This window comes from Lepidochelys kempii, chromosome 5 (genome assembly GCF_965140265.1).
Source record: "Lepidochelys kempii isolate rLepKem1 chromosome 5, rLepKem1.hap2, whole genome shotgun sequence".
Lineage (NCBI taxonomy): Eukaryota > Metazoa > Chordata > Testudines > Cheloniidae > Lepidochelys > Lepidochelys kempii.
In genome coordinates this window covers 82,631,513-82,658,037 of record NC_133260.1, presented here as the reverse complement: position 1 = coordinate 82,658,037, position 26,525 = coordinate 82,631,513, and the positions used below count along the sequence as shown (strand labels likewise).

The following is a 26,525-nucleotide window of genomic DNA, read 5'->3' as shown; positions in this document are numbered from 1 at the left end:
CATGTTAGCCGCTAGTCCAGCATACTGCTCAAGCTGGAATTCTGTCCAGCTGCTGCATGAGTACACCAGAGCCAGGGAGACCCTCTTCACCTTCTTCCCTAGTTCTAGTGTACACATGTAAAACAAAACAGGATTTTGCCTTCAGTCTGGCTACTGGAAGAATACTAATTAAAGTCATGGGTTGACACAAAAATAGGGTCACTGATGTTACAAGAGTATCTTCCTGCCTTCGGAAAATACAGGAAAAATTTGAAGTCCACACACCTCTCCCCCTTCCTATGTCCCCTCCCCCAACACACAGAAAGAAAAATCTGGATTGAAACACATTCACACCCTTAGGAACAAGAGCATGTTGTACACATGGACCAATTCATTAGTAAATATCAGGGGACAAACTCTGTTTTGGAAGAAATGGTTTGAAGGGTCATATACTGGAGGATTTAATTGAAACACTTTCCTCAGTTTTACAAAAAGGACGAGAAAAACAGGACTTCAAAGTAAAAGTTGCTGTAATTATATACAGATTAAATAATGCACAAAAGATGACTTGAGTAAATGAGTTTCTAAGCACACAATAAACTCCAAATTGAAAACATATTAAACTCATAGATGAATAGAGACCACCAGTTCTTGTTTATCTAAAGCTGCTTCTTCAACAATACAACAAAATTCCCACTACAATTTAGGTTATTATAAAAAAAAAGGATTTGAATTTATTTCCTGGACCAGAAGGTAGCCAGGTATTTATACAGTAATTAGCAACACTAATTTTAAAGTTTAATGAAATAACAAAATAAAATGCAGCGCTATCCATGATTCATATTGGACTATGTTGCATTTCACAAAAGTTGTGGTCCCGATTTTGCTCCCATTTAAGTAAAGTAAAATAACTCTCAGAGCTCCATGGTGTGGGTTTGGATCCTATGTTTGAAACACAATTTATGCTGGAGATAGCAATTATAGATACATGTTCTGAGACGCTTCAGGCATTAGGAGATTTGAGCAAAATGTTTTTCAATTGATCTGTCTCATCCCTACATTGTAAATTCCTGTGCACCATCTTATGAATTTCAGCATGCTTTCCAAAACATAAGAGTAAGCTTTTCACAAAAGTACTAAAATAATCTCCTTAGGTTTAATGACTTCAAAAAATATTACTTACTAGTAGTGAAAGACAATACAATACTATCTGTAAAGATATGTTTATGAAAAATTGTGGTTTGGAGACACTCCTTCATAAGGGACAGTGTTAAGTGTGTGGAAATTTGGAGATGTGCCCTGGAGGAAGGGGCTGGGAAAACCACATGGCTGTGTGCAGCAGCTCACTACAGAAGCTCTCCAGTTTGTTTTATTACAGTTTTATTCCTTTCTCAATCACTGGTTTGTTGTTTAATGAACCCCAAGATCATTACATGGTGTCAGAAGTGCTGAATGAGAAGGAAACTGCAGTGATTTTGAAGTTAACTCCTCTGTTTGCAACTGAAAGCAGAGACAAAGGGAGGCACCAGAGAAGCATGTGAAGCACCAGGCATAGAGGCTTTTGCATGTATTTGGTGAGCACAATAGTAACTCGACTAGCTTAAGAAAGTGTGGGGGAGCCCAAAATGGATGTATTGCAATCTCGTTCCAGTCTGAAATTGTCAGGCAATGTTGCGGCAAACTGGAAAAAATTCAGACAGAGATTTGAATTGTATTTGGCAGCCATAAGGGCAGAGGAGAAAAATGATAAAGGGAAATCATAATTTTTTTTGCATGTTGCTGGGAAGGAAACTTTTGATATTTATAACAAATTTAAGTTCGAAGAAGGTAAATGCATGAAGTTAAATAAAATATTGACTACATCTGAGGAACACTGCATGCCAAAAAGGAATGAGACCTTTGAGCAGGACCTGATTAGGGCAGGGGCTTTACGGGCTGCATCCTAGGGTCCCAGCTCAAGGGGGGGACCCCACAAAAATAAATCACAGGCAGCGATCTCCAACTCCAGGCTGCTAAAAGTGCCGCAGCGCAGTGGGGGCTTAGGCAGGCTGCCTGCATGCCGTGGCCCCACGCCACTCCCAGAAGCAGCAAGCTGCTAGCACATCTCTGCAGCACCTGGCAGGAGGGTGGGGCGAGGTGGCTCCGCATGCTGCCCCCAACCCCAGCACCATCCCCACAGCCAATGGCAGCTATGAGGATGGAACTTGCGGGCACAGGCAGCACACAGAGACACTCTATCCCCCTTCCTCCAGGGGCCATAGAGACGTGCTAGCAGCCAGCCATTTCTGGGAGCAGCATGAGGCCACGGCATGCAGGCAGCCTGCCTGAACCCTGCTGTGCCACCAGCTGGGAGCCGCCTGTGGTAAGCGCCTCTTGGCCAGAGTCTGCACCTCACACCCCCCTCTTCCACGCCAACCCCCTGCCCCAGATCAGAATCCCCCTCCTGCATCCAAACTCCCTCCCAGACCCCGCACCCTCTCCTGCACCCCAATCCCCTGCCCCAGCCCCCTCCTGCACTAAACTTCCTCCCAGAAAAAATACTTATATACAGAGGCCTCACAAAATCTAATAGCCCCAGGCCCACAGGAGAGTTAATCTGGCCCTGTCTTTGAGAGATACAAAATTTTTACATGAGTGCAAAAAACTGATGATGCCATAGAGCAATATGTCACAGTATGAAGGAAACTCAGTAACCTATCTGTGACTTTGGTGACCTGGTAGAGTCTCTGGTTAGAGATAGAATCATTTGTGGCATTAAAGACAATGTGTATAGTGAGACACTGCTCCATGAAAAAGATTTAACTTTAGAAAAAGATCTCAAAATATGCAGGGCAGCAGAAACTGTGAAAGAACAAGCCAAAGAACTGAATTAAACAGAAGGAATTATCCATGTACTAAGTACTATAGAATATAGCCAGAATAGGTCAAATCAGAAAGTGGAACCACTCACTATGAAAATCACTGATCGGGGAAAAACTGGATACAGATGGTGAAGTGGAAGGTGTGGATCACAGCATGGCCCCAAACTATGTGTTGCCTTTGGGAAACTCTGTCATAAATGTGGGGGAAATAATCATTTTTCAAAATGCTGCAGATCCCAAATGCAGAAAAGTCAAGTGCATTCAGTTAAAGACAATCTGGTTGAGGAGTTTTTCATAGACGTACTAGGATCTACCAAGCCTGATGAGAGGAACTGGATACTTCCTATGACACTGAACGGAACAATTATTCCACTGAAACTGGACACAGGAGCTCAGGTTAATATTCTGTCTGAACAAAATTATGAGAGACTGAAAATAAGACCAAAACTGGAACCAACAAAAATAAAAATAACTGGTTATTCTGGAACTAATATACCTGTGAAGGGGAAGTGCATTGCTAGCATTAACCATAAAAGCACCATGTACAGGCTCCCTTTTATTGTAGTGCTAAAGGAGGTGACACCAATTTTAGACATGGCTGCATGTGAGAAACTCAATCTGTTAAAATGGGTGCTCTCCTATGCACATTTAATACCCTATTTGGAAGATACAAATTTTTACGCTTATCCTTCAGCATAGCTTCAACATCAGAAGTGTACCACAAAGCCACACATCTGATCTATGAACATATTAATGGTGTTGACACCTCAGTGGACGACATCATCATCTGGGGATCAATTAAAGGAACGTGATTGTAGACTTCAGGAAGTCCTGCATGCAACTAGAGCTGCAAACCTCAAAGTAAATAGGGAGAAATGTGTTTTAGGAGTTACAGAATTGACTTTTTGGGGGGACATTATTTCCAATGAAGGTGTAAAACCTGATAAGAGGAAGATTTCAGCCATTGAAATGATTCCATGTCCCAGTCAAAGAAAGATGTCCAACAGTTCCTGGGAATGGTTAATTATCTTGGAAAATTCATACCTAATTTATCTACCAAAGCAGTGGCTTTGAGAAAACTTCTAGAGAACAAAAATGAATGGTATTGGAGTGCGGAACAGGAGGAATCATGGGAAGGTTTAGATTACTGCCACAACAACAGCGTTCTTTAGGCAGTTTTATTGTCCAAACTTAAAACAATTCTTGAGCTCACCCTAGGCTATAACTCCCAGGGGATTTTTCCCCTTTACCTTTCACATTCTTACTGCCTCTCCTTCCAGGAGACACTGGCAGTCTTCCTACTCCTGATTTTCTGCCCTGTTCCCAGAGTACCAACTCGCGAGACCTTTTCTCTTTAGAGGCCCCTTTTTAGAACAGGTCCTCACTGCCTCCCCTCCCCGGGGACCCTGGCAGTCCTGCTTCCTTGCTCTGACCCACAAGGTCTCCCTCATTGACAGTCCTCCTCCTTCCCCTGACCAGAAGCTCTCTTCTAAAACCAAATCTGGGTCAGCTACTTTAGCACAGGCGCACTGGCTCTGGGTCCAGTATAACACTATACAAATTTAAATATACTTTCTTCAAAGCTAAAATAATTTTTAAAATATAAAATAAAATTCTGATAGATATCTTAATTCTAATATCTCTGGCCTTTTTGCATGACCTAAATTTAGTGCATGTGACTTGTCCTTAACTTTACGCAGATGATTGTTAATTATAGAATCACAGCATATTTTATTAAGTATATGTATTTTTGTCATTTTTTGAGAATCAGTTTCATTAAAAACTTCAGTGTCAGGATGCTGACCAAGAAACACATCCTACAAGTCATAGAAGAGGAGGTTACTCACTTTGTACAGTAACTGATGTTCTTCGAGATGAGTGTCCCTGTGGGTGCTCCACTCCAGGTGTTGGTGCATCCCTGTGCCTTCGCTCAGAGATTTTTATAGCAGTACTCGTACCGATCACGCACGCGCAGAGCCTGCACCACCACCCCCACCGCTCTGAGTGTACCTTAATAGTACTCGTGTGCTACCGGTCTCCTCAGTTCCTTCTCTGCAATGGAGGCTACCTCAACTCTGAAGTAGTGGGGATGAGGGTGGGTAGTGGAGCAACCATAGGGACACTCATCTTGAAGAATGTCAGTTACTGCACAGGGTGAGTAACCTCCTCCTCTTCTTTGAGAGATGTCCCTGTGGGTGCTCCACTCCAGGTGACTTAAAAGCAGCGTATCTCAAGGAGGTAGGGACTTCGGATTTGGTAGGAATGCAGTAGATAATACAGCTCTGCCTAATCGTGTATCAGAGAGAGGGCCTTGAGTGAGGGCATAATATGTGTTCAGAAACAGATATGTATTCAGAAGTCCAAGTGGCTGCTTTACAGATGTCAGCCAGAGGAACTTTGCATAGAAAAGCCAAGGAGGTAGCCACAGATCTAGTAGAGTGAGTTCTGATGTCGGCTGGAGGCCTAACTTTCTTTATCTGATAGCACAGTCGTACACAGTCAGAAATCCAGTTTGAAAGTCTCTAGGTAGAAATAGGTGTCCCTTTGGAGCGCTCCACAATGGAGACAGTTTAGAAGAGTTCCTAAAGGGCTTGGTTATATCCAAATAGAAGGACAAAGCCCTGCGTACATCTAATGTATGCATTGTGTATTCAAAAGAGTTTGCATGTGGTTTAGGAAAGAAGGTGTATTGACTCACTGATGTGGAATGATGAATGCACCTTTGGAAGAAATTTAGGTTGTCGTCAGAGGGTAACCTTGTCCTTAAAAAATAGTGTGTATGGTGGGTTCGCCATCAGAGCTGCTATTTCTCCTGCATACCTGGCGGAGATGATTGCCACCAAGAATGCTGTTTTCATAGAGAAGTGTAAGAGGGAGCAAGTTGCTAGGGGCTCAAATGGTTGTTGAGTTAAGCAGGATAATATGAAGTGAAGGTCCCACCGATGGTCAGGAGGTTTAATGTCCAGGTATAGGGTTTGGAGTCCTTTGAGAAAATGCTTGGTGATTGGATGAGCAAAAACAGAGGTATCGTTGATCTTGTCATGAAAAGTTGTAATAGCAGCTAAGTGGACTTTGATGGAGGGAAAAGAAAGACCACATTGCTTAAGGTCTAATAGATAGTCAAGTATGGGCAGAAGAGGTGCAGAAGTAGGAGGAAGTTGTTTCGTTGAGCACCATTGTGTGAATCACTTCCACTTTCGGAGATACGTGACGTGAGTAGATTGTGTTCTGCTATGTAGGAGCACACTTTGAACCTCCTCAGAGCATGCAAATTCGTTTTGGGAAAACCACGTAGGAACCAAGCTTTGAGGTGAAGCATGGACAGGTTGAGGTGAAGAAATCAACCATGTTGCTGCGATAGGAGATTTGGAGTGAGAGGCAATGAAATTGGAGGGTGAATTGACATTCTGGTATGGAACAGATACTATGGTTGTCTGGGCCATGACAGGGCAATCAGAATTACCATGGCACAATCTGTTCGTATCTTTGTCAGAACTCTGTGGAGAATTGGTATTGCGGGGAAAGCATACATTAAGTGTTGCGCCCATGAGATCAGGAACGCATCTCCTAGGGAATGTTTGCCCAATCCAGCTCTGGAGCAAAATTTGGGACATTTCTTGTTCTTCGCAGTCGTGAAGAGGTCCAGGGTTGGATAGCCCCAAACCAGAATATATTGCATATGATCCTGTCGTTTATCTCCCATTCGTGATCCCAGGGAAAATGTCTGCTTAGTTCGTCCGCGGTGGTATTCAGGGCCCCGGGAAGATAGGCAGCTGATATCCGGATGTTGTTTGTGAGGCACCAATTCCAGAGCTTCACGGCTTCTCTGCAAAGCAAGTGAGATCAAGCCGCTCCCTGCCTCTTGACATAGAACATGCATGCGATGTTGTCTGTCATTATCCTAACATGTTGGTTCTGAATGAATAGGAGGAAGTGACGGCATGCATTGCGTATGGCTCACAGTTCTAGGACATTTATGTGTAGGGAGGCTTCGCTGGAAGACCATAGCCCCTGGGCTGTGTGGTGGGACATGTGGGATGCATCGGTAGTCATTATGAGTGATGGGGAGTCCTGGAGAAAAGGAACTCCTGAGCAGAGGTTGGAGGGAACTGTCCACCATTGGAGGGAGTCTTTGACTCTGAAGGGTATGGATAGAGGCTTGTTTAGAGCATGTACATTTGGTCTGTAAACCGGGGTCAACCAAGCTTGAAAGCACCTCATGTATAGGCATGCATTTTTGACCATTAAAGTACACAAGGCCATGTGGCCTAATAGTTGCAGGCAGTCTCGTGCAGTGACCTGGGGACTGTTGTGAAGTTTTGTAATCAGTTTTATGGTGTTGAAATGATTGAGCGGGAGAGACGCTATTCCCGTTTGGGAATCGAGGTGCGCTCCTATGAACTCCAGTTGTTGGGCAGGAGATAAGGTGGGTTTGTTTTTATTTGTTGGCCAAGGGAAAGTAAGCAAGCAATGGAAAGCTGAATAGATCAAAGAGCTTCGTCGAGTGTTGAGGCTTTGAGGAGACAATTGTTGAGGTAAAGAAATATTATAACCCCGTTTCCTGAGGGTGGGCAGTAACCACGGTTAGGAGTTTGGAGAAAACTCGGGGGGCGGTAGATAAGCCAAAGGACTACACACTGTATTGAAAATGTGTCGAACCGAGGGTAAAATGAAGAAAACATCTGTGGGCCGAATGTATAGTCACATGAAAATAGGTGTCCTGTAGATTGAGGGCTGAAAACCAATCTCCCTGCTCCAGCACTAGGATTATGGTGGTGAGGGTCACCATTTTGCACTTTTGCTTTTTGATAAACTTATTTAGCCACCTGAGGTCAAGGATCGGTCACCATCCCCCAGTTTTCTTTTCTGTTAAGAAGTAATGGGAATAGAAACTTTTCCCTCTGTGTTGTTCGGGCACAATTTCCACTGCCCCCAATTGAAGGAGATGTACTTCTTGGAGGAGCAGTTGCTCGTGAGAGGGGTCCCTGAAGAAGGATGGGGGGGGTGGAAGGCGGGGAGAGGAAAGGAATAGAATAGCCAACAGTGACGACCTCTAAAGCCTAGTTGTTGGTGGTAATATTTTGCTATTGATGGGAGAATGGGCTTAGGTGCTGACCAAAAATAGGAGCAGGCAGTGTAAGCGCTGAAGTGGGAATATTGTTTTCTATACCCTCAACCAAGGCTTCAAATTTACTTATTGGTCAGAGGGGGTTGAGACCCTGGCGAGGAAGTGGGATGGTGGCATTGGTATCTGGGTCTCTGTTGTTGCTGTTGCTCGTGAGATCTATGGAATTGCTGGGTGTATGTGGGGTAGCATGGTCGCTGGTAAGGCTGGTATCTATATTGTCGCCTTCTGGTTGAAGGGGTTTGAATTCCTAGAGACCAGAGAGTTGCCCTGGAGTCCTTCATGGAGAGGAGTACGTCATTTGTGGTGGAGGCAAATAGTTTGTCACCGTGCAAGGGGAAATCCTTAATGGTACTCTGGACCTCCTGGGGAAAGGAAGAGGACGAGAGCCATGACCCTCGGCACATCACGAGTGCTGTGGCAGTGGACCATGCTGCAGTATTGGCCACATCAAGGGCAGCTTGAAGAGCAGTGTGGAAGATGATTTGTCCCTCAGAAACTATGGCTGTAGATTATTGATCACATTCCAGAAGAAAAGAAACAACGAAGTCCATGAATTTATTGTAATTTTTGTGGTTGTACTTTGCTAGAATGGCTGTGTAATTAGCAATGCGAAACTGCAACGTGAAAGAAGTGTATACCTTACATCCGAGTAGATCTAATCACTTACTGTCCTTGTTGGAAGGAGTGGAGCGGGGAAACTGATGTTTGTTCTTTTGATTAACAGTGTCTACTACCAGCGAGTTTGGTGCTGGGTGAGTAAAAAGGAATTCCGAGCCATTGGAAGGAATAAAGTACTTTCGATCCGCTCTCTTACAGGTAGGCAGGCTTGCAGCCGGGGTTTGCCAAATGGCCTTGGCAGGTTCTAAAAGGGCTGTGTTGATAGGTAATGCAATTCTAGAAGAAGAAGGTGGCTGCAGAATTTCAGTTAGCTCATGCTGCTGTTCAGGGACTTCCTCCAGGTTAAGTCATAACTCATTGGCAACTCTTTCAAACAGGTCTTGAAATTTTGAGAAGTCATCCGAAAATGTCGGGGAGGAGGAAACAATGCTTCATCAGGCGGAACAACTGGTTCTACCGGGTTAGAGGCAGGCTGTGCTTGCTCTTGCGGTTGTGACAGCCTGGTGTCTGGAGTCAGTGGCAGAGTCGTCAGCTGGTGGTATCGAGCAGGTCTCACGCCTGGCTACTATAATGAGTGTGGCCCTGAGTATAATGGAGCCCAATACTGCCACTGTGGTGGGAAGGGCATGGGTGGTGCCATCTAGGGGTTCACACACCATGGGGCAGGACCCTCGGAGTAGGACGAGGCAGTTTTCTATGACCACTCTTGACTGGGGTCTGTGGATGGGAGATCTGATAAGGTGAACATTCTCCCTGCTGCCCAGATTCCTCATCACTGGAGGAAAGCTGTGCGGACCTTGCCTGAGTGTCCGGAGAGAAGTAAGTGTTAAGTAGCAGTGATTGCAAGATAGGTGACACCAGGAGGTCCCTTGAGTGTGTGAATTGCGGTGCCGCAGTGCCTCTGTGAGGGGAGGGCTGAGCGAGAGGAATTTGTTTTGAGGAGGGATTTCTCTGCACTGGTGTCCCTAGCGTTCTGTCACTGCCGGCTAGCTCAAAGGCTGATGGTGCCAGGAGAGTGAGAGGAGCCTCCAGGGGGTCAGGCAAGCTGGTATGCATTGGCACCGCTTCCACTGCGGTGCCAAATGGTGCCGTGTGAGAGGCAGGCAACTGAAAGCCTGAAGCCTTGGCACTGGAGGTTAGTGCAATCGCCGCAGCCACAGGTGGGTTTTGCGTGGCGCCAGAGGAGCCAGGCACATCAAAGGTACTCAGCCAGGGGAGCGCGGGGAGGGAAGCAATACCCGGAGAAGGCTTGTCCCTGCAAAAAGCCTTTCTGTGTGAGAGAGACTGATGGTTTTTTCAGGTTTTCTTTTGTCTCTTTGAAGCAGGGGAGCTGCGGTGTACAGCAGAGTAAGAGCCCGGGTCTGAGCCTGGTCCAAGAGATTTTTGCGGCAGGAGTAGTTTTAGCTCCCTGTCTTTGCATGCCCTGGATTTCGACTTGCTGCAGTGGGCACATTTTTGGGGGAGGTGGGACACCCCCAAACATTTAGTATTTTTAGAATGGCCATCTGAAAGAGGGATGGCATCATTACAGTTAGAGCAGCGCTTAAAACTGGGAGAGCCAGGTATGTCGGAAGTGGCTGCGCTGACAGAAACAAAAAAGGTGTGTGTGTGTGGGGAGGGGGTTTAAAATTGAAGAGAAGAGAAGGGAAAAAAGGGTACCTAACTATTATTGGTAAGCTAAACCAAGAGGGAAAAAAGTTGAACAAGGGAGAGAAGAAATTCTCTAACGATTCTGCTGAGCTCCATCTCAGGCCAGGGATGGTAGAGAAGGAAGTGAGGAGACTGGTCGTGCATGCGTACTATTAAGGTACACTCAGAGCCGGGGAGCAAGCTCTGCACATGTGCAACCAGTGCAAGAACTGCTGTAAAAAATCTTTGAGCAAAGGCACATGGACGTATCAACACCTGGAGTGAAGCACCCACAGGGACATCTCTCGAAAAAGAACTATGATTTACAATGCAAGCTTTTAATGCTGAAAGACAAGGTTATAGCCCTAAATCTAAATAACAAACTCATTTCAGGTTTCAGAGTAACAGCCGTGTTAGTCTGTATTTGCAAAAAGAAAAGGAGTACTTGTGGCACCTTAGAGAATAACCAATTTATTTGAGCATGAGCTTTCGTGAGCTACAGCTCACTTCATCAGATGCATACCGTGGAAACTGCAGAAGACATTATATACACAGAGACCATGAAACAATACCTCCACCCACCCCACTGTCCTGCTGGTAATAGCTTATCTAAAGTGATCATCAAGTTGGGCCATTTCCAGCACAAATCCAGGTTTTCTCACCCCCCCACACAAACTCACTCTCCTGCTGGTGATAGCCCATCCGAAGTGACCACTCTCTTCACAATGTGTATGATAATCAAGGTGGGCCATTTCCTGCACAAATCCAGGTTCTCTCACTCCCTCTCCCCCCTCCAAAAACCTGCAGGAGAGTGAGTTTGTGTGTGTGGTTTTTGGAGGGGGGTGAGGGAGTGAGAGAACCTGGATTTGTGCAGGAAATGGCCCACCTTGATTATCATACACATTGTGAAGAGAGTGGTCACTTTGGATGGGCTATTACCAGCAGGACAGTGAGTTTGGGGGGGGCGCGGAGGGTGAGAAAACCTGGATTTGTGCTGGAAATGGCCCAACTTGATGATCACTTTAGATAAGCTATTACCAGCAGGACAGTGGGGTGGGAGGAGGTATTGTTTCATGGTCTCTGTGTGTATATAATGTCTTCTGCAGTTTCCACGGTATGCATCCGATGAAGTGAGCTGTAGCTCACGAAAGCTCATGCTCAAATAAATTGGTTAAACTCATTTCAGTTAGAAGAGACCTCTAGTGAGTCATCTAGTCCATCCACCTATATCCTAGAAGGACTGATTGATTCCAGTGAAGTTTCCAGCAACATAGTTTATCCGTTGTTTGATTCTCAACTACAAATGGCAGCTATCAACTAAAACACCCATTTATTTAATGTTCTCTGTGTGTATATATCTATCTATCTTCCTACTGTATTTTCCACTGCATGCATCCGATGAAGTGGGTTTTAGCCCACGGAAGCTTATGCTCAAATAAATTTGTTAGTCTCTAAGGTGCCACAAGTATGCCTCGTTCTTTTTAAAGATGGCACTGTACAACATCGGCTTCTTTTCTATAGCTATAGAAAACATGAAAGATGAATAAATTGCTCAGAATCACTCACTGTTGGTTCCTGTAACCATGCCTAGGAAACTTCAGCCATTCAGCAGCCCTCATGCCCCAACCCAGCCTCTCAGGAGCACCATTTAAGGAGGGATTGCTATTCCTTTCAGCCTTGATTGAGTTCCCAAGCTGTTACTACATACTACTTCTACCTTCCTTAAGGACAAAGGCCTCTTTCCTCTATCCATGGTGCCCAATAATACTTTCCCCACATAAGCAGTCAACGTATCAAATTCCCTACAAGAAAAGTGCATTTGGCATAGACTAGAAAAAAAAGAGAAAATAAAAACATTAACCAGAAATGTAAAAACCACAAAAACTAGAAAGGCTGAAGAATTAGTTATATGAAATATCAGTTAAATTACCCTAGAACTTTGCTTATTACCAAGTGTCTCACTCTCTTTCTCAGCCTAACGGACTCTCAGTCCATCTCTGGTCCTTCTTGTGGGCCATTTGCTGAGAAAGGAGTGGGATGTGAGGTCTGTGTCTATGTCTAGGTATTTGTGCCTGACACACACCCATAAATAAAATGCACAAGGCTTGTCTACACATTGCATTAGTACTTACCAGCTGGGGTGTAAATTTTGTGCACACCAGCGTGTTGCACACTAACTGTCCATGTGGACCCTGCTGGCACTCATTTAAAGTTCCTAGTGTGCACTGATATAGTCAGAAATAGTACCACATCAACACACATTTGGGACCTGTTAGTGCATCCCAGCAGAGTCCACAAGGACAGTTAGTACACAAAATGCTGCGTGGACTAGAGTTTAGACTCCAGCTGGCATGCAACAATGCATCATCTAGTCAAGTCCCCACACACAAACACGTCTCCAATAAAAGAGGCAGGCAGATCTATGCACACACAGGAAATCTGTGTGTGCCAGGACATGACTTTTTGCTTACAGGTTCTTTGTCCCTCCCCCAAACCCCCCCAAAAAACTGTTTCACTGTGCATCATCCTTCAACCCATTCCAACAGGAATAGACAACAAATAATACCTTATTTGATTGTCTTTTCCAGTTCTGTATGCACAGCTATTAGCCTTAATGATCCTCAACACATTCAGCACAGATATGTGTTCCCTCTAATGGCTTTTAGTACACCATTGGTGAGATCATTGAGGCATGATCTTTAAAGAGGGGGAAAAGAAGAACCTAAGGAGTTATAGACCAGTCAGTCTAATTTTGATACCTAGAAAGATACTGGAAAAATTACAATCAATTTGTAAGCATCTAAAGGATAATAGCATCCTATATATAATAGCCAACATGGATTTGTCAAGAACAAATCATGGCAAATCATTCTTATTTCCTTCTTTGACTGGGATACTAGCCAAGTGGATGGGAAGAAGCAGTTGATATGTTATATCTTTATTTTAGTAATGCTTCTGACACAGTCTCACATAAGAGTCTCATAAACAAACTGGAAAAATGTGGTCTAGATGAAATTACTATAAGATGGGTATACAACTGGTTATCAGTAGCTGTCTGTCAATTGGGAGGACCTATATCTAATGGGGTACTATAGGGGTCTGTCTCAGGTCCAGTACTATACAATATTTTCATTAATGCCTTGGATGATGAAGTAGAGTGTATGCTTTGCAGATGACTCAAAGCTGGGAGAGATTGCAAGCACTTTGAAGGACATGATTACAATTCAAAGTGACCTTAACAAATTAGAGAATTGGTCTGAAATGAACAAAGACAAGTGCAAAGAACTACATTTAGGAAACAAAAAACAAATACACAGCTACAAAATGGGGAAAACTGGCTAGCTGGTAGTGCTGAAGAAAAGGATCAGGAGGTTATATGGATCACAAATTGAACATGAACCAAAAATCGGTGAATTGGTTGATCACAGGATGGACTAAAAGCCGCCAAAGTGATGCAGCTGTGAAAAACGGTAATGCAGTTCTAGCATGCATCAGGCGAGGTATTTCCCATAGAGACAGGGGAAGCGTTTATGCTATTATACAAGACACCAGTGAGACTTCATCTGGAATACTTTGTGCAATTCTGGTCTCCCATGTTTAAGAAAAATTAATTCAAACTGGAACAGGTGCAGAGAAGGGCTACAAGGATGATCTGAGGAATGGAAAACGTACCTTATCAGAGGAGACTCAAAGAGCTTGGCTTGGTTAGCCTTACCAAAAGAAGGCTGAGGGGAGATATGAATGCTCTCTATAAATATATCAGAAGAATAAATACCAGGGAGGGAGAGGAGTTACTTAAGTTAAGTGAACACAAGAACAAATGGATATAAAGTGGCCATCAACAAGTTTTGGCTTGAAATTAGACAAAGATTTCTAACCATCAGAGGATGAAGTTCTGGACCAGATTTCCAAGGGGATCAGTGGGGGCAAAAACCCTAACTCCTCTTGATAATTTTAAGGAGGGGATATCATGATGAGACTGCCTACAATGGCATGTAGCCGATCTGCAAATGTTAGCAAATATTTGCAACAGACTGTGATGGGACACTAGATGGGGAGGGCTCTGAGTTACTACAGAGAATTCTTTCCAGGTATCTGGCTGGTGGGTCTTGCCCACATGCTCAGGGTCTAACTGATCGCCATATTTGGGGTTGGGAAGAAATTTCCCCCTAGGTCAGATAGGCAGAGACCCTGTGGCGGGGGGGGTTCGCCTTCCTCTGCAGCATGGGGCATGAGTCAGTTGGTGGTTTAAACCAGTGTAAATGGTGAATTCTCTGTAACTAGAATTCTTTAAATCATGATTGAGAACTTCACCAACCCAGCCAGAGGTTAGAGGTCTATTATAGGAGTGGGTGGGTGAGATTCTTTGGCCTGCAATGTGCAGGAGGTCAGACTAAGTGATCATGATGGTCCTTTATGACCTTATAGTCTACGAGTCTAATGTGGTGCTGTTGCGAAAAAGGCTAATACCATTCCGGGGTGTATTAACATATGCAAGACACAGGAGGTAATTGTTTCACTCTACTCAGCACTGGTGAGGCCTCAGTTGGAGTATTGTCTCCAGTTTTGGGCACCAGACTTTAAGAAAGTTGTGGACAAACTGGAGAGAGTCCAAAGGAGAGCAACAAAAATGATAAAAGGTTTAGAAAACTGGGCATGTTTCGTCTTGAGAAAAGAAGATCAAGGAGAGACATAACAGCATTCAAATATGTTAAGGACTGTTAGAAGAGGACTCTGATCAACTATTCTTTATGTCCACTGAAGGTAAGACAAGAAGTAATCCGCTTAATCTGTAGTGAGGGAGATTTAGGTTAGATATTAGGGAAAGCTTTCTAACTATAAAGGATAGTAAAGCACTGAAATAGTTACCAAGGGAGGTTGTTGAATCCCCATCATTGGAGGTTTTTAAGAACAGACTGCTCAAATACCTCTCATGGTGTCATGGTGTTGGTATACTTGGTCCTGCCTCAGCACAAGGGGGATGAACTAGATGACCTCTTATGGTCCCCTCCAGCCCTACATTTCTATGATTCTATGATAGCTAGCCAACCTTTGTGATCAACCACCAATAAAAGTATCGACCACTAAAGCTCAAGACTGCCATACCAAAGTGCTTCAGAAGGCAGGCACCCTGCTAGAAAAGGAAGGTCTAGATTGCTGCAGTGTACTGAAAAAAATAATTCTTCCGAGTGGTGAACAGATAAAGATTGATCAAAGCAGCAATGCACAAACAAGGGAATATTACAGAAGCCTCTGGTAATATTTGTAAAATCCACAATTTATGTTTTGTTAACCTGTCCAATTTAGGAGTTTTCTAACATATTGCACATAATTGCTGCTGAAAAGCTTTTCTATGACTTCAACACACATGAATTATAAAGACAGCTGAAACTGACCGAGTTTTCCAGTCTGGTGGTGCACATCATTACTGAAACTGATACACTGTAAGTGCCTGATCATGCAATTTGAGCCACATGGCTGGACATTTGCACTAGCACAGAACCTCGTGCTTCAGATGGTTAGAATAAACTAAACTTGATTTTTCCCTGCTAGGGTATCTTGTCCAGGGTCAGAGATAGTGGAAGGATCACTAGTAATAAACATATCCTATCATACCCTTTTGCAAGAGTTTGTTTCTTGAATCATTTAGGCCCAGCCATTCTTCTCCCCTCCCCAGACCCCACACACTTAGCACTGATTAAAGGGCAGAAGCAATAGGCTGCAAGAGCAAAAGAGAAGGTTACTCACCTTGTGCAGTAGCTGAAGTTCTTCAAGATGATTGTTCCTGTGGGTGTTCACTTTCAATGTCTTGGCGTCCTGCGCTTGTAATCAGAGATTTGTAGTTGCATTGCCGTGGTTCGCTGTGCACGTGTGGCAATCATCTCATGCCACTCTGAGCAGCTACTTAGCGTGCGCACCCAACCATCCTTTGGTTTCTTCTCTACCCCAAAGAGTCAGCATGAAGCTCCCAAGAGCCAATCTCCTTTCTCTAATGACAGAATTATGGTTCTTAGGGTTATCATTTTGAAACACTGCATCCTTACAAACTTGATGAGTTTGCATAAGCTTGCCTGGGTCTCCATTTACCATTCTTTTTCTGTGTGAGAAAATAATGGGAATAAAACCGTGTTGGAGTGGTACTATTTCCATGGCTCCTAGTTGCAGGAAATGGTTTATTTCCTGCTGCAACTGGGTCTTGTGAGAGGGGTCCCTGAAGAGGGACAGGCAAGGTGGATGGGTAGGGGGAGTAGAAATAAATGGATAGAGTAACCCTTCTGGACAATTTGCAGCATCCATTTGTCTGTGGTGATGTTGTTCCAGACTGGGTAGTGTGGTAACAGGCAGTCTCCAAAGAGACTGGAGGTCATCTGATAATCCAGCATGGGAGAAGATAGAGGTCTTGAGCTCACAACCAGTAGTTCAAAATGATTGACAGGATGTTGAAGATTGAGACGTGGCAGGTTGATTCTGGTTCTGCCTGCGCCTCACTTGTTTTTGCTTGCGGCATTGATCATATTATCATATCATATTGATCTGGGGTTGGGAGTAAAGGGCGGGATGGAATCTTTGGGTATAAAATCAGCCCTGTTTTTTCTTGTTTGGGGGAATGTAAATACCCAAGGTCTTCAAGGTTGTTCATGAGTCCTTTAAGGTATGAAGAGATGCATCTTTGCTCTCATCAAATAGTTTTTGGCACCCAAAGGGCAGGTCCACAACTTGTACTTGTACTTCCCTAGGGAATCCAGAGAGGTGGAGCCATGATGCTCGATGCATGACAACGGACATGGCTATGGATCAGACTGCCATGTTGGCAGAGTCGAGAGAGGCCTTCAGTGCTGTTCTGGTGATTAAGAACTCTCCCTAACATTAGCTTTGTATTGTTCCTTTGCTTCCTCTGGCAGTTGATCAATAAAGGATTTCATTTTGTTGAACAAGTTGTAGGTATATTTTGCTGAAAGAGCTGAGTAATTTGCTATATAAAATTGTAATGAGATTGAGGAGTAAGATTTGCAGCCAAAGAGGTCAAGCCTTTTCCAGTCATAAGGTGTGGTTTTTGACTGGGGTTGTTTTCCCCTTTGGTGCACCACCTCTATGACCAGTGAATTCAGACCAGATGAGTGAACAGGAATTCAGCTCCTTTCGCTGGTGCATAGTATTTTCTGTCTGAGCCTTTACAGGATGGTGGGACAATGGCTGAGTTAATGGGCAGAGATATCTTTGCTGACAGAGATGCCTGCAAGATGTCAGTGAGTTTGTTCTGGGTCTCTGGCAGCTCTGCTAAAGAGATGTCCAGGGATTCTGCCACTCTTTTGAATAAGTGCTGAAAGGATTTAAAATTGCCACCTGTAGTGGGCAGCAGTGGCATAATAGTCCATAATTGTCCACATAATTGTCCAGGGATGAGGACAAAAAATGGGTGGGTGGCAGTGTATCGCCTTCAGGGACCTCTTAGAGTTCCTCTCCCTCTTGGGCTTGTGATGATGGTGAGCCCATGGTTGAAGGGGCCTGGGTAGTCCTTGGTGCTGGTGGGTTGGAAGGTTTAAGAGTCTGGGCCCTGTAGATTGCACATGGGTCCCAGTATGGCCAATTGCGTGGCATAATGATAGGCGGAGGCATCCATGGTAGTGTCTGCCAGCTGTACCCTTCCATAGGTGGTTGTTGGTGAGAAGGTCCTGGTTTCGGGAAGGAATGATGAGGGGTGTAAAGGCTTGAGTCATCCTCTTTGTCCTCATCACTGAATAGTGGGGGTGCAGATCTAATAGAGTGCCTATTCAGCTCAGTCCTGGCCTGACTGGGGTACCATCAATGCTGAACGGAGGAGTGGAGGAGATAGCCAGGTCCGTCTGTCTGATGAAGGGTTGTGATACCAGGAAGCTTGGTGCCATGGATGGCAACGTAGTAAGCTCCGATGGTGCTGCGGTCTTGTTAGGCTGTGTATATGCAGCAGGTGGTGCCATTACACTAGCCGGTGCTGAGGTGTTCTTTGGCACTGTTGGTGCCGAGTTAGGGAGCTTAGCTCTGGCTCATGCAACTGAGTGAGAGCCTGGCCACATCAGTGCCTTGGCTCCTCGGGATGTCTCAGTACTGGATGTTCCCAGTGCTTCTCAGTCCGAGGCTGTCGGTACCAGGGCAGATTTCTCATCAGGAGACTGCTTCTTTTTAGGGGGTGATGACTGCAACCAATGTTTAGTTGCCTTCTTAGGTCCTTAGACACGGTTTGGGTAGAGCCCCTTGTCTGAAACTGCTGCTGGAGACCATTGCCCAGGAGGAGTCCTGGACTCTGGGTTAGAAGCTGGCCTGAGGGATTTCTCCATCATTAATAATTTTAGTTGGAAGTCCCTGGCTTTCAGTGTCCTGGCAAATAGTTTCCTGCAGTGGAAACACTTCTGTGGTACATGGGTTTCCCCAAGACAGCCGATGCACTGAGCATGACCATCCGATACAGGAATTGATAGCCAGCAGGTCAGGCAACGTTTAAAGCCGGGGGAACTAGGCATGCCTGAGGAGGTTCAGGGCAATAGAAAACGGCCATAGTTCAGTTACCATCGGCGGAGACCCACTCGTGGAGGGAGGGGGACAAACAAAACAAAGTTTTGCTTTGGTTTTTTTTTGTTTTTAGTGGGTAAATAAGAAGGGGAAAGGGAAGAAAACCAACAAGAAGGATAAATAAAGATGGGAATATAAGCAATTTATGAAATAGACAGGGGGACTGCTGTCACTCCGACTCAAGTCAAAGACAGAAGAGAAGAAACTGAGGGACAATTGGCTGCGCACACTAAGTAGCCGCTTGAAGCGGTGCGAGATGGCTGCCACATGTGCGCGGCCAACAGGGGCACTCCTACTACATATCTCCGATGACAAGCACAGGGTGCCAAGACACCTAAAGTGGAGCACCAACAAGGACACTCCTCAAAGAAGAAGTTTCTACTTTCAGTGAACACTTCTTACTGGTACAGATAAACAAACACAGACAGAGCAATTACAGGGGGAAGTAATATACAGTTTACTTATTCGTTCCTAAGCACAATAAGAGTCTTGGGATACTTAATCATTTCCCTTTTAACTTTTTAGAATTAAGTTTTCATTCACGTGTTTAAATTAGAGTCTAATTTTTCCAGGATGAAAAATCTTTCAGGTATATGCTCTGTTCATGTTAATACTTCAAAGTGGCACAGATGTTCAGGGGGCAGGGTGGGAGAATGATAAATGTAAAAAATCCCACTGGTTTTTTGTTTCTTTCCTGAACAAACTCAAGTTTCTCATAACCCTAAAAGCACCACAGGTCTGGGTACAGAACTGTCAAACTTCGGCCTCCCACAGCTTTTTTCCACTGGTAGAAGGTAGAGTTGGTGGAGAGACAAGTTCAACAGAATGTCATCTCTCACAAAAGACTTTTTTGCTAATAAATATTAACAACATACCACTGCGTGCCAAATTATCATGCAACTTTTTTCCACCCCAAAATCCACTAATGAGGACCTGTTTGGAGTATTTCACAAAATTCATATAAACTTAATTCATAAAAACAAAAAAGATACAATTATAGATTGTTATAGATACAATTGTGACACTTAAAATGCTGTTTGCATTTTAAGAAGATAAGTGGTTCCAGCAATATTCCCCAAAGCAAACCAAATCTCAAACCGTGAGGTTTCAAAACTGAAGAACCTCTTGAAGTCCAACCATTGCATGAAGTAAATACCTGAGACCAACCAGATGATACAGGGAGACAAGACATGGGATACAAATTAAGAGATGGCCAAAGTTTTCCACTTTGATATTTTTGTTATTAAAATATGACAGTTTACTTAATATGCAATGTCCATAAGTGAATGTATAGTTCCACTTTCTGACAACTCAGCCCACCAAAAATTATAGCTAGAAGAATGATCAGACATGATGTTTTAAAAAACTATTATCTGTGCTCTTTAAAAATATGCCCTCTGCATTAAATCTATTCAGTGAGATTGTTATATTACCTGTAACAACACCACAGTAATGGTTGTGAGGAGCTAGCTTTTCAGTAACTTTCTCCTCTATGGACCTTTTTCGTCTGTACACCCTGTGTGCATGACCTGTCACAGCCAAAGTGTGATTGAGTGGCTCAATAAATATGAAGTCCTCGTTAATCTGTATAAAGCCCATCTGTAAAGGAAAACAAGAGGGACATATAAGGTATGTAATTTAAAGAAACCACATATGCACACACACACAAACACACCCTGCCCCTCCCCCCAAAAAAACCTTTTATTTAAAAAAAAATTCATTTTAAGAATCCTAGTAGCGAGAATACTATCCTTCCATTTTATTAGCCTCCATCTCAGTGCACTAAACTTCATTTACTTCAACTAAATCTGTGTGAGTTGGTGGCTACATGCCAGTAGCAGATGCACAGTGAAAGATCTGGAATGTTAAAGTCTTGCTTTGGGAGACCCAGGGGTCATTTAAAAATGTACAACATGTACCACACAATCTATACCCTAGTTTTATAACACACCTGTTGTCATACTTTCTCATAACCAATTTTTAATAAAATAGTTCAGATACAAGCTGAATTTAGGGAGTCTGATGCATCTTTAGCAACTGCACAGAGCTGCAACAGATATGAAATTCGTAAGACCCCTTTTACAGATTTTTAACTTTTTAATTAAAAACAAACACACACATTTTTCTTCAAAAATAATGTATGCCTGGTTAAAAACAGAGAAACACTATCTGTGTTACAGCCTTTTTTTTACCCATGTGCCCACAATGACATAAGATCATGGTTGAGGTCACCAAAATACTGTAAAAACTGTTGTTCTTATAACTACTACTTACTATGGTTCAACTCAAAACTGTTCAATTGGCCAAAAAAATACCAGTTTATGTCAGAATTACAAAGCATGTAGAAAAAAAAAAGTTTTTTTCTCTATAAAATACGATCAACAAAACTGGCAGGTAACTTCTAATTCCAGAGAACTTAAAATCTATGAATCTATGAAACACTGTTCCTAAAAAAAAACACCAAAATGGCATATCCAGCTCAAATAAGGAGAGTTCTTCTCCATGTATGCATGTAGTTCCCATTTACACAAAAAAAGGGACTCTTTCTCTTATAGGCAACTTAACTGCATAATCATACTAAAACAGAGATACTTAATTTCACAATCAGGTGTACTAGCTGCACCTCAACTGCTATACTGAATGTTTTCTGAGGACCAATGCTGAATAGACACAGTAATTTCATCCTTAACATCCAATAGTACCCTTAAGATAGCTGGATTTATTTGGTTGTTTTTGTTTTTTTGTTTTTTTGTTTTGTTTTTCCATTTTTTTGTTGTTGTTGTTTATTTTCAGGTTGCTTGATATTAATTCGGAGTCTGTTAAATATTAAGTATTTAGGTAAGCAAAATACTTTAATATACTTTCAGTGCAACTGTCAAATGGTGCTTTTATACATCCTGTATGTTTTTCTAGTCACCAAAATTGGTCTATTTATATTGAGAATTATGTTTTTAAATAACTGGTGGAGTATATGCAGAGCAGACTAATTTTCTCCTAATATTTGCGGATTCAGGTATTGAATATTTAAAATTTATTTTTTTAATGCAGTGTCTGTGAAAGGTGCTGAGCAGGCTTGGATATAGAATCTCTTTTCTCAGAACTGGTACAGAACGAACAGTAGCTGTGCAAGCTTCTCCACATCACCCAGCCAATGTGCCTTAACCCTGTGTCATAAATATAAAGGGAAGGGTAAACCCCTTTAAAATCCCCCCTGGCCAGAGAAAAAAATCCTCTCACCTGTAAAGGGTTAAGAAGCTAAAGGTAACCTCACTGGCACCTGACCAAAATGACCAATGAGGAGACAAGATACTTTCAAAAGCTGGGAGGAGGGAGAGAAACAAAGGGTCTGTGTCTGTCTGTCTATATGCTGCTTTGCCAGGGATAGACCAGGAATGGAATCTTAGAACTTTTAGTAAGTAATCTAGCTAGGTATGCATTAGCTTATGATTTCTTTAAATGGCTGAGAAAAGAATTGTGCTGAATAGAATAACTATTTCTGTCTGTTTATCTTTTTATAACTTAAGGTTTTGCCTAGAGGGGTTCTCTATGTTTTGAATCTAATTACCTTGTAAGGTATCTACCATCCTGATGTTACAGGGGGGATTTCTTTACTTCTATTTACTTCTATCTCTATTAAAAGTCTTCTTGTAAGAAAACTGAATGCTTTTTCATTGTTCTTAAGATCCAAGGGTCTGGGTCTGTGGTCACCTATGCAAATTGGTGAGGCTTTTTATCCAACGTTCCCCAGGAAAGGGGGGGGTGCAAGTGTTGGGAGGATTGTTCATTGTTCTTAAGATCCAAGGGTCTGGGTCTGTAGTCACCTAGGCAAATTGGTGAGGCTTTTTATCAAACCTTGTCCAGGAAGTGGGGTGCAAGGTTTTGGGAAGTATTTTGGGGGGAAAGATGTTTCCAAACAGCTCTTCCCCAGTAACCAGTATTTGTTTGGTGGTGGTAGCGGCCAATCCAAGGACAAAGGGTGGAATATTTTGTACCTTGGGGAAGTTTTGACCTAAGCTGGTAAAGATAAGCTTAGGAGGTTTTTCATGCAGGTCCCCACATCTGTACCCTAGCATTCAGAGTGGGGAAGGAACCTTGACACCCTGACCTGGAGGAACTGTCCCAAAAGATGAGAGAATAGTTCATCCTTCATGCTCATTCAATCTGTGGCCTCTTTGCTGAGATGTCTACTTAATGGTGGCATTTGTTATGTGGTGACCTGTGTACTTAGAGGACTGACTGAGACCATCAATTCGTTTCACATTAGCGTTGACCACTACTTACTTAGATGGAATGTTAACCTAGTGCTGAATAAATACTATTCCCAATCCCCTGAGTCACTCAAACAGGGAATTGCAAATTGAATATAAAATTTACCAAAGAGCATTAATATCAGCCATACATATTCAGCTGGATAATTCCCAGCTGAATTTGGATAGCCAAATATTCAGTCTGTTCATTCTGGCTGCTCTTGAAAATAGCATAATTCTTCTTTCTGAAGCAGCTACTCTGCCTGACTGGCAGTCTACTATTCCTCCATCTCCTGACCACACAGAGGAGGAGATGAGAAGACATCCCCTCCTTCCTCCTCCCCCGACCCCCCAGTAACCAAGATCTCCATTCTTTGGTTTCACTGGGAGGGGAGAGAAGAACATCTCCCACCACTGCCTTGAACCTCATGGAGCTGGAGCAGAGTAAAAAAATAACCTTCCATCTCAGTTCCAAGCTAACCTCTGATGGCAAGAAAATAGGGATTTCTTTTAGCAGAGTTCACTCTGGCACATCACTCTGCCCTAGAAAGATCATTAGTCAGTGATACAATGCCCAGAGGAATGGGGCTAGATGTGACAATGGCCCTGGTAGTGAGGCATCAACATAGTACAGTCCTCAAGTTTGACCCAGCAATTGGGTGTTGATACATAGTGCTTGCAAGATGGTATCTGGTCTTTAATGAATACAAGTAGTAAAACACCTACTCCTACCTCTTAATTGCTCCTTCTCAAGCACAATAAGGATGCAAATGCAATGGAGGTAATATCTAATCCTGATGGTTTTATCTGTTGAATGTCCATGGATACCTTGGTGATATGCATAACATAACTGCGCAGAAAATGTGCACATTCTAAGAGGTAGATGTATGTCTAGCATGTTCCATGGTGCAGGCACCTAACAAAAATGGAAGTTTTCTATTGCAAATGCTCATATTCCAATTTGTAGTCTTATAACTGTCATAAAATAAAAACTTGTAAAACCTCTAGTCCTGAAAGCGGACGATCTTCATGTTGCAATGTGCATTATAATAACCCTACCCAGAGTTCATTTCCCTAAAAACAATGGAATATTCCATTTTTTTTATTTGATGAGGGGCTTGATTCTCCTGTCATTTATACCTGGATATATTTGAAGTTACTACTGCAGTTAGTGCACTAAGATAAAGAGAGGAGAATGTGCCTGTTCACATTACAAGAGACAACTGGCTATACCCAGTACACGTCCCTGTATAGAAGTGTGGTTCTTGATCTACATGTGGCTCTAAGATCCTACATGTAACTCTGACTAAGTCTTTTGCTCAGACTCTGTCCGTTTCTGTTCAAAGTCATAGCAGGCCAAGTTCTGTCAAAGGAGCACTCAGACACAAATGAGGCAGCCTGAGGAGCATTTAGTGACCAGAACCCATCACATACATATACAATCCTCACAGATTTAGCTCGTTGGAGGGGGAAAAGGGGAAGAGAGAAAACACAAGCAGACTTTCTATCACAATCAAGAAAGGAAGTGGACAGTAGGGACAAAAGAACACCCACAGGCACACATTGTTATGTAAAGCCTCCGCTCAGTCCAGCAGAATGAGATTGTACGATTTGTAACTTTTCAGTCATTGCTAGTATGATCATCAGGACTGGCTCTAGGCACCAGCAAAGCAAGCACGTGCTTGGGGCAGCACAATTCCAGGGGAGCGGCATTCCGGCCTCCTTTTTTTTTTTTTGGCTGGGGCAGTTGCGCTCTCAGAACTTGGGGTGGCAAATTTTTTGCTTTGGGCAGCAAAAAACCTAGAGCTGGCCCTTATGATCATTAAGTTCTGTAACCTTTTGCAAACTTTGTAACTTTAGTTATTGTTCCTTGCAAGCTTTGTAACCTTTTCAGTTACCATTTGTATAAACCTCCCAGCTTTGCAATACCCCATCACACAATCAGAGAGAGTGTGAATAAGGGAATGTGGTTGGGAGATAAGGGAGTGTGAACAAGGGAGTGTATGTGGGACTGGGCGGGGAGGAACTGCAAGGAGAATAGAGCCCAGAGACAGGTGTGTAGGATGTAATCTGCCCTGAGAAGGCAATCATGGGGTGCGGTAAAGAAAAGAAGACAAATACAGATATGTCACAACACAGGCATCATAATGCAATTTCAGGACATTGTGCCTGGCTTATTTTATGGCTTCCTATGACCCCATTTAATGAGGAAGTAATTCTCCAATTGCTCAAGGATGAGCATCACTGAGCTACACTTCAGTGTTAGCGGATCTTGGCTGTGTAGTAACCTGTTGGATTGAAATAGCACAACAAAATGCATCTGAGAATTAGCTGCCTCCCTCCCCAAATATTCCATCATTTAAAAACACCTCTAAATACACAAAAGTCCCTTTTCTTGTGATTTATATTTCAAAAGCTTTAAAATAATACCAATCACACTGCTTGGGCAGAAGATGCATTTATGCACACATGTGGTATGGAATTAAATAACATTTGTTCCCCAGCTGTTAACTGATGTCATCACCAGCATACTAGCACATGGATGCATCTGTTCCTTTGTCATAAATAATGTCATCTTCCCCAAATGTCAGAAGCAGAATTCACATCCCAAAATTTACCAGTGCTATATGAAAATAAGAATCATGCCTTCTCTCTCGCTCATTTAATAATTGCTCTCTGGTATTCAACCATTGCTATGTATATTTCATAGACATTCCATTCCTGATTACATTAAAAAATGAACATAACATGGCCATCTTCTGATTCTAACAACACACTCTCCTGCCCATCTGCAGAGGGAGGATGCATAGGAGCTCTACAGATCCTAATTCCCTTACAGTTTCCAACTTTCCAGTATTGTCCTGGAGTCTCCAGGAATTAAAGATTAATCTTTAATTAAAAATTATGTCATGTGATGAAACTGAATACATCCAACCAAAATTGGCAACCCAAGTCCCTTCCCACACTGCTACTGGTGATGCAGGAAGCCAGTGTAGGACTGCATCCCCTCATGCCCTTGCACCAGCACATAACCCAGGCTGTGATTTGAGCCTACACTAGTTTATACAAACAGGCAGTAAATCCAACATTTCCTTAAAGATTAGTAAGTCTATTTTAAACAGTATCCCCCAAAACATTACCACCATATACACATTTAAAAATGAAAGGTTTATTAAAATGTATAGCGCAAAAGCCAATTCTTCTCCAGCACTGATTAACTTTAAACAGTTTTGTAATCTGAGACTTTGTGGTCTTTACAAAATCTCACAGAATATTAGAATGATTTATTGTTTTTTGTGTCTGATTGCAAAAACGAAATTATTCTTTTACATTTCAATACAGCACTCCAAAGAAGAGTACTGCAAGTTAACGAATATTATTAAAAACTAATCTGTTAGTTTCAAGATTAAATTAATATATTGAATTCAAATAAAACATTAACTGGAACATAAAAATAAATATCTTAAACTCTAATAAGAGCTTTTAACAGGACAAACATACATTATTAACATATTT

At 42.9% G+C, this 26,525-nt stretch overlaps 1 protein-coding gene across 1 annotated transcript in view; it reads right to left on the bottom strand.

Moving 5' to 3' along the window:
- Positions 1–26,525, bottom strand: part of ADAMTS19 (ADAM metallopeptidase with thrombospondin type 1 motif 19) — a 279,664-nt gene that overhangs the window by 203,561 nt on the left and 49,578 nt on the right. Inside the window, exon 3 of the mRNA XM_073344873.1 lies at positions 20,196–20,361. Coding sequence (XP_073200974.1) covers positions 20,196–20,361 — 166 coding nt within the window. The remainder of the gene's footprint in view (positions 1–20,195; positions 20,362–26,525) is intronic.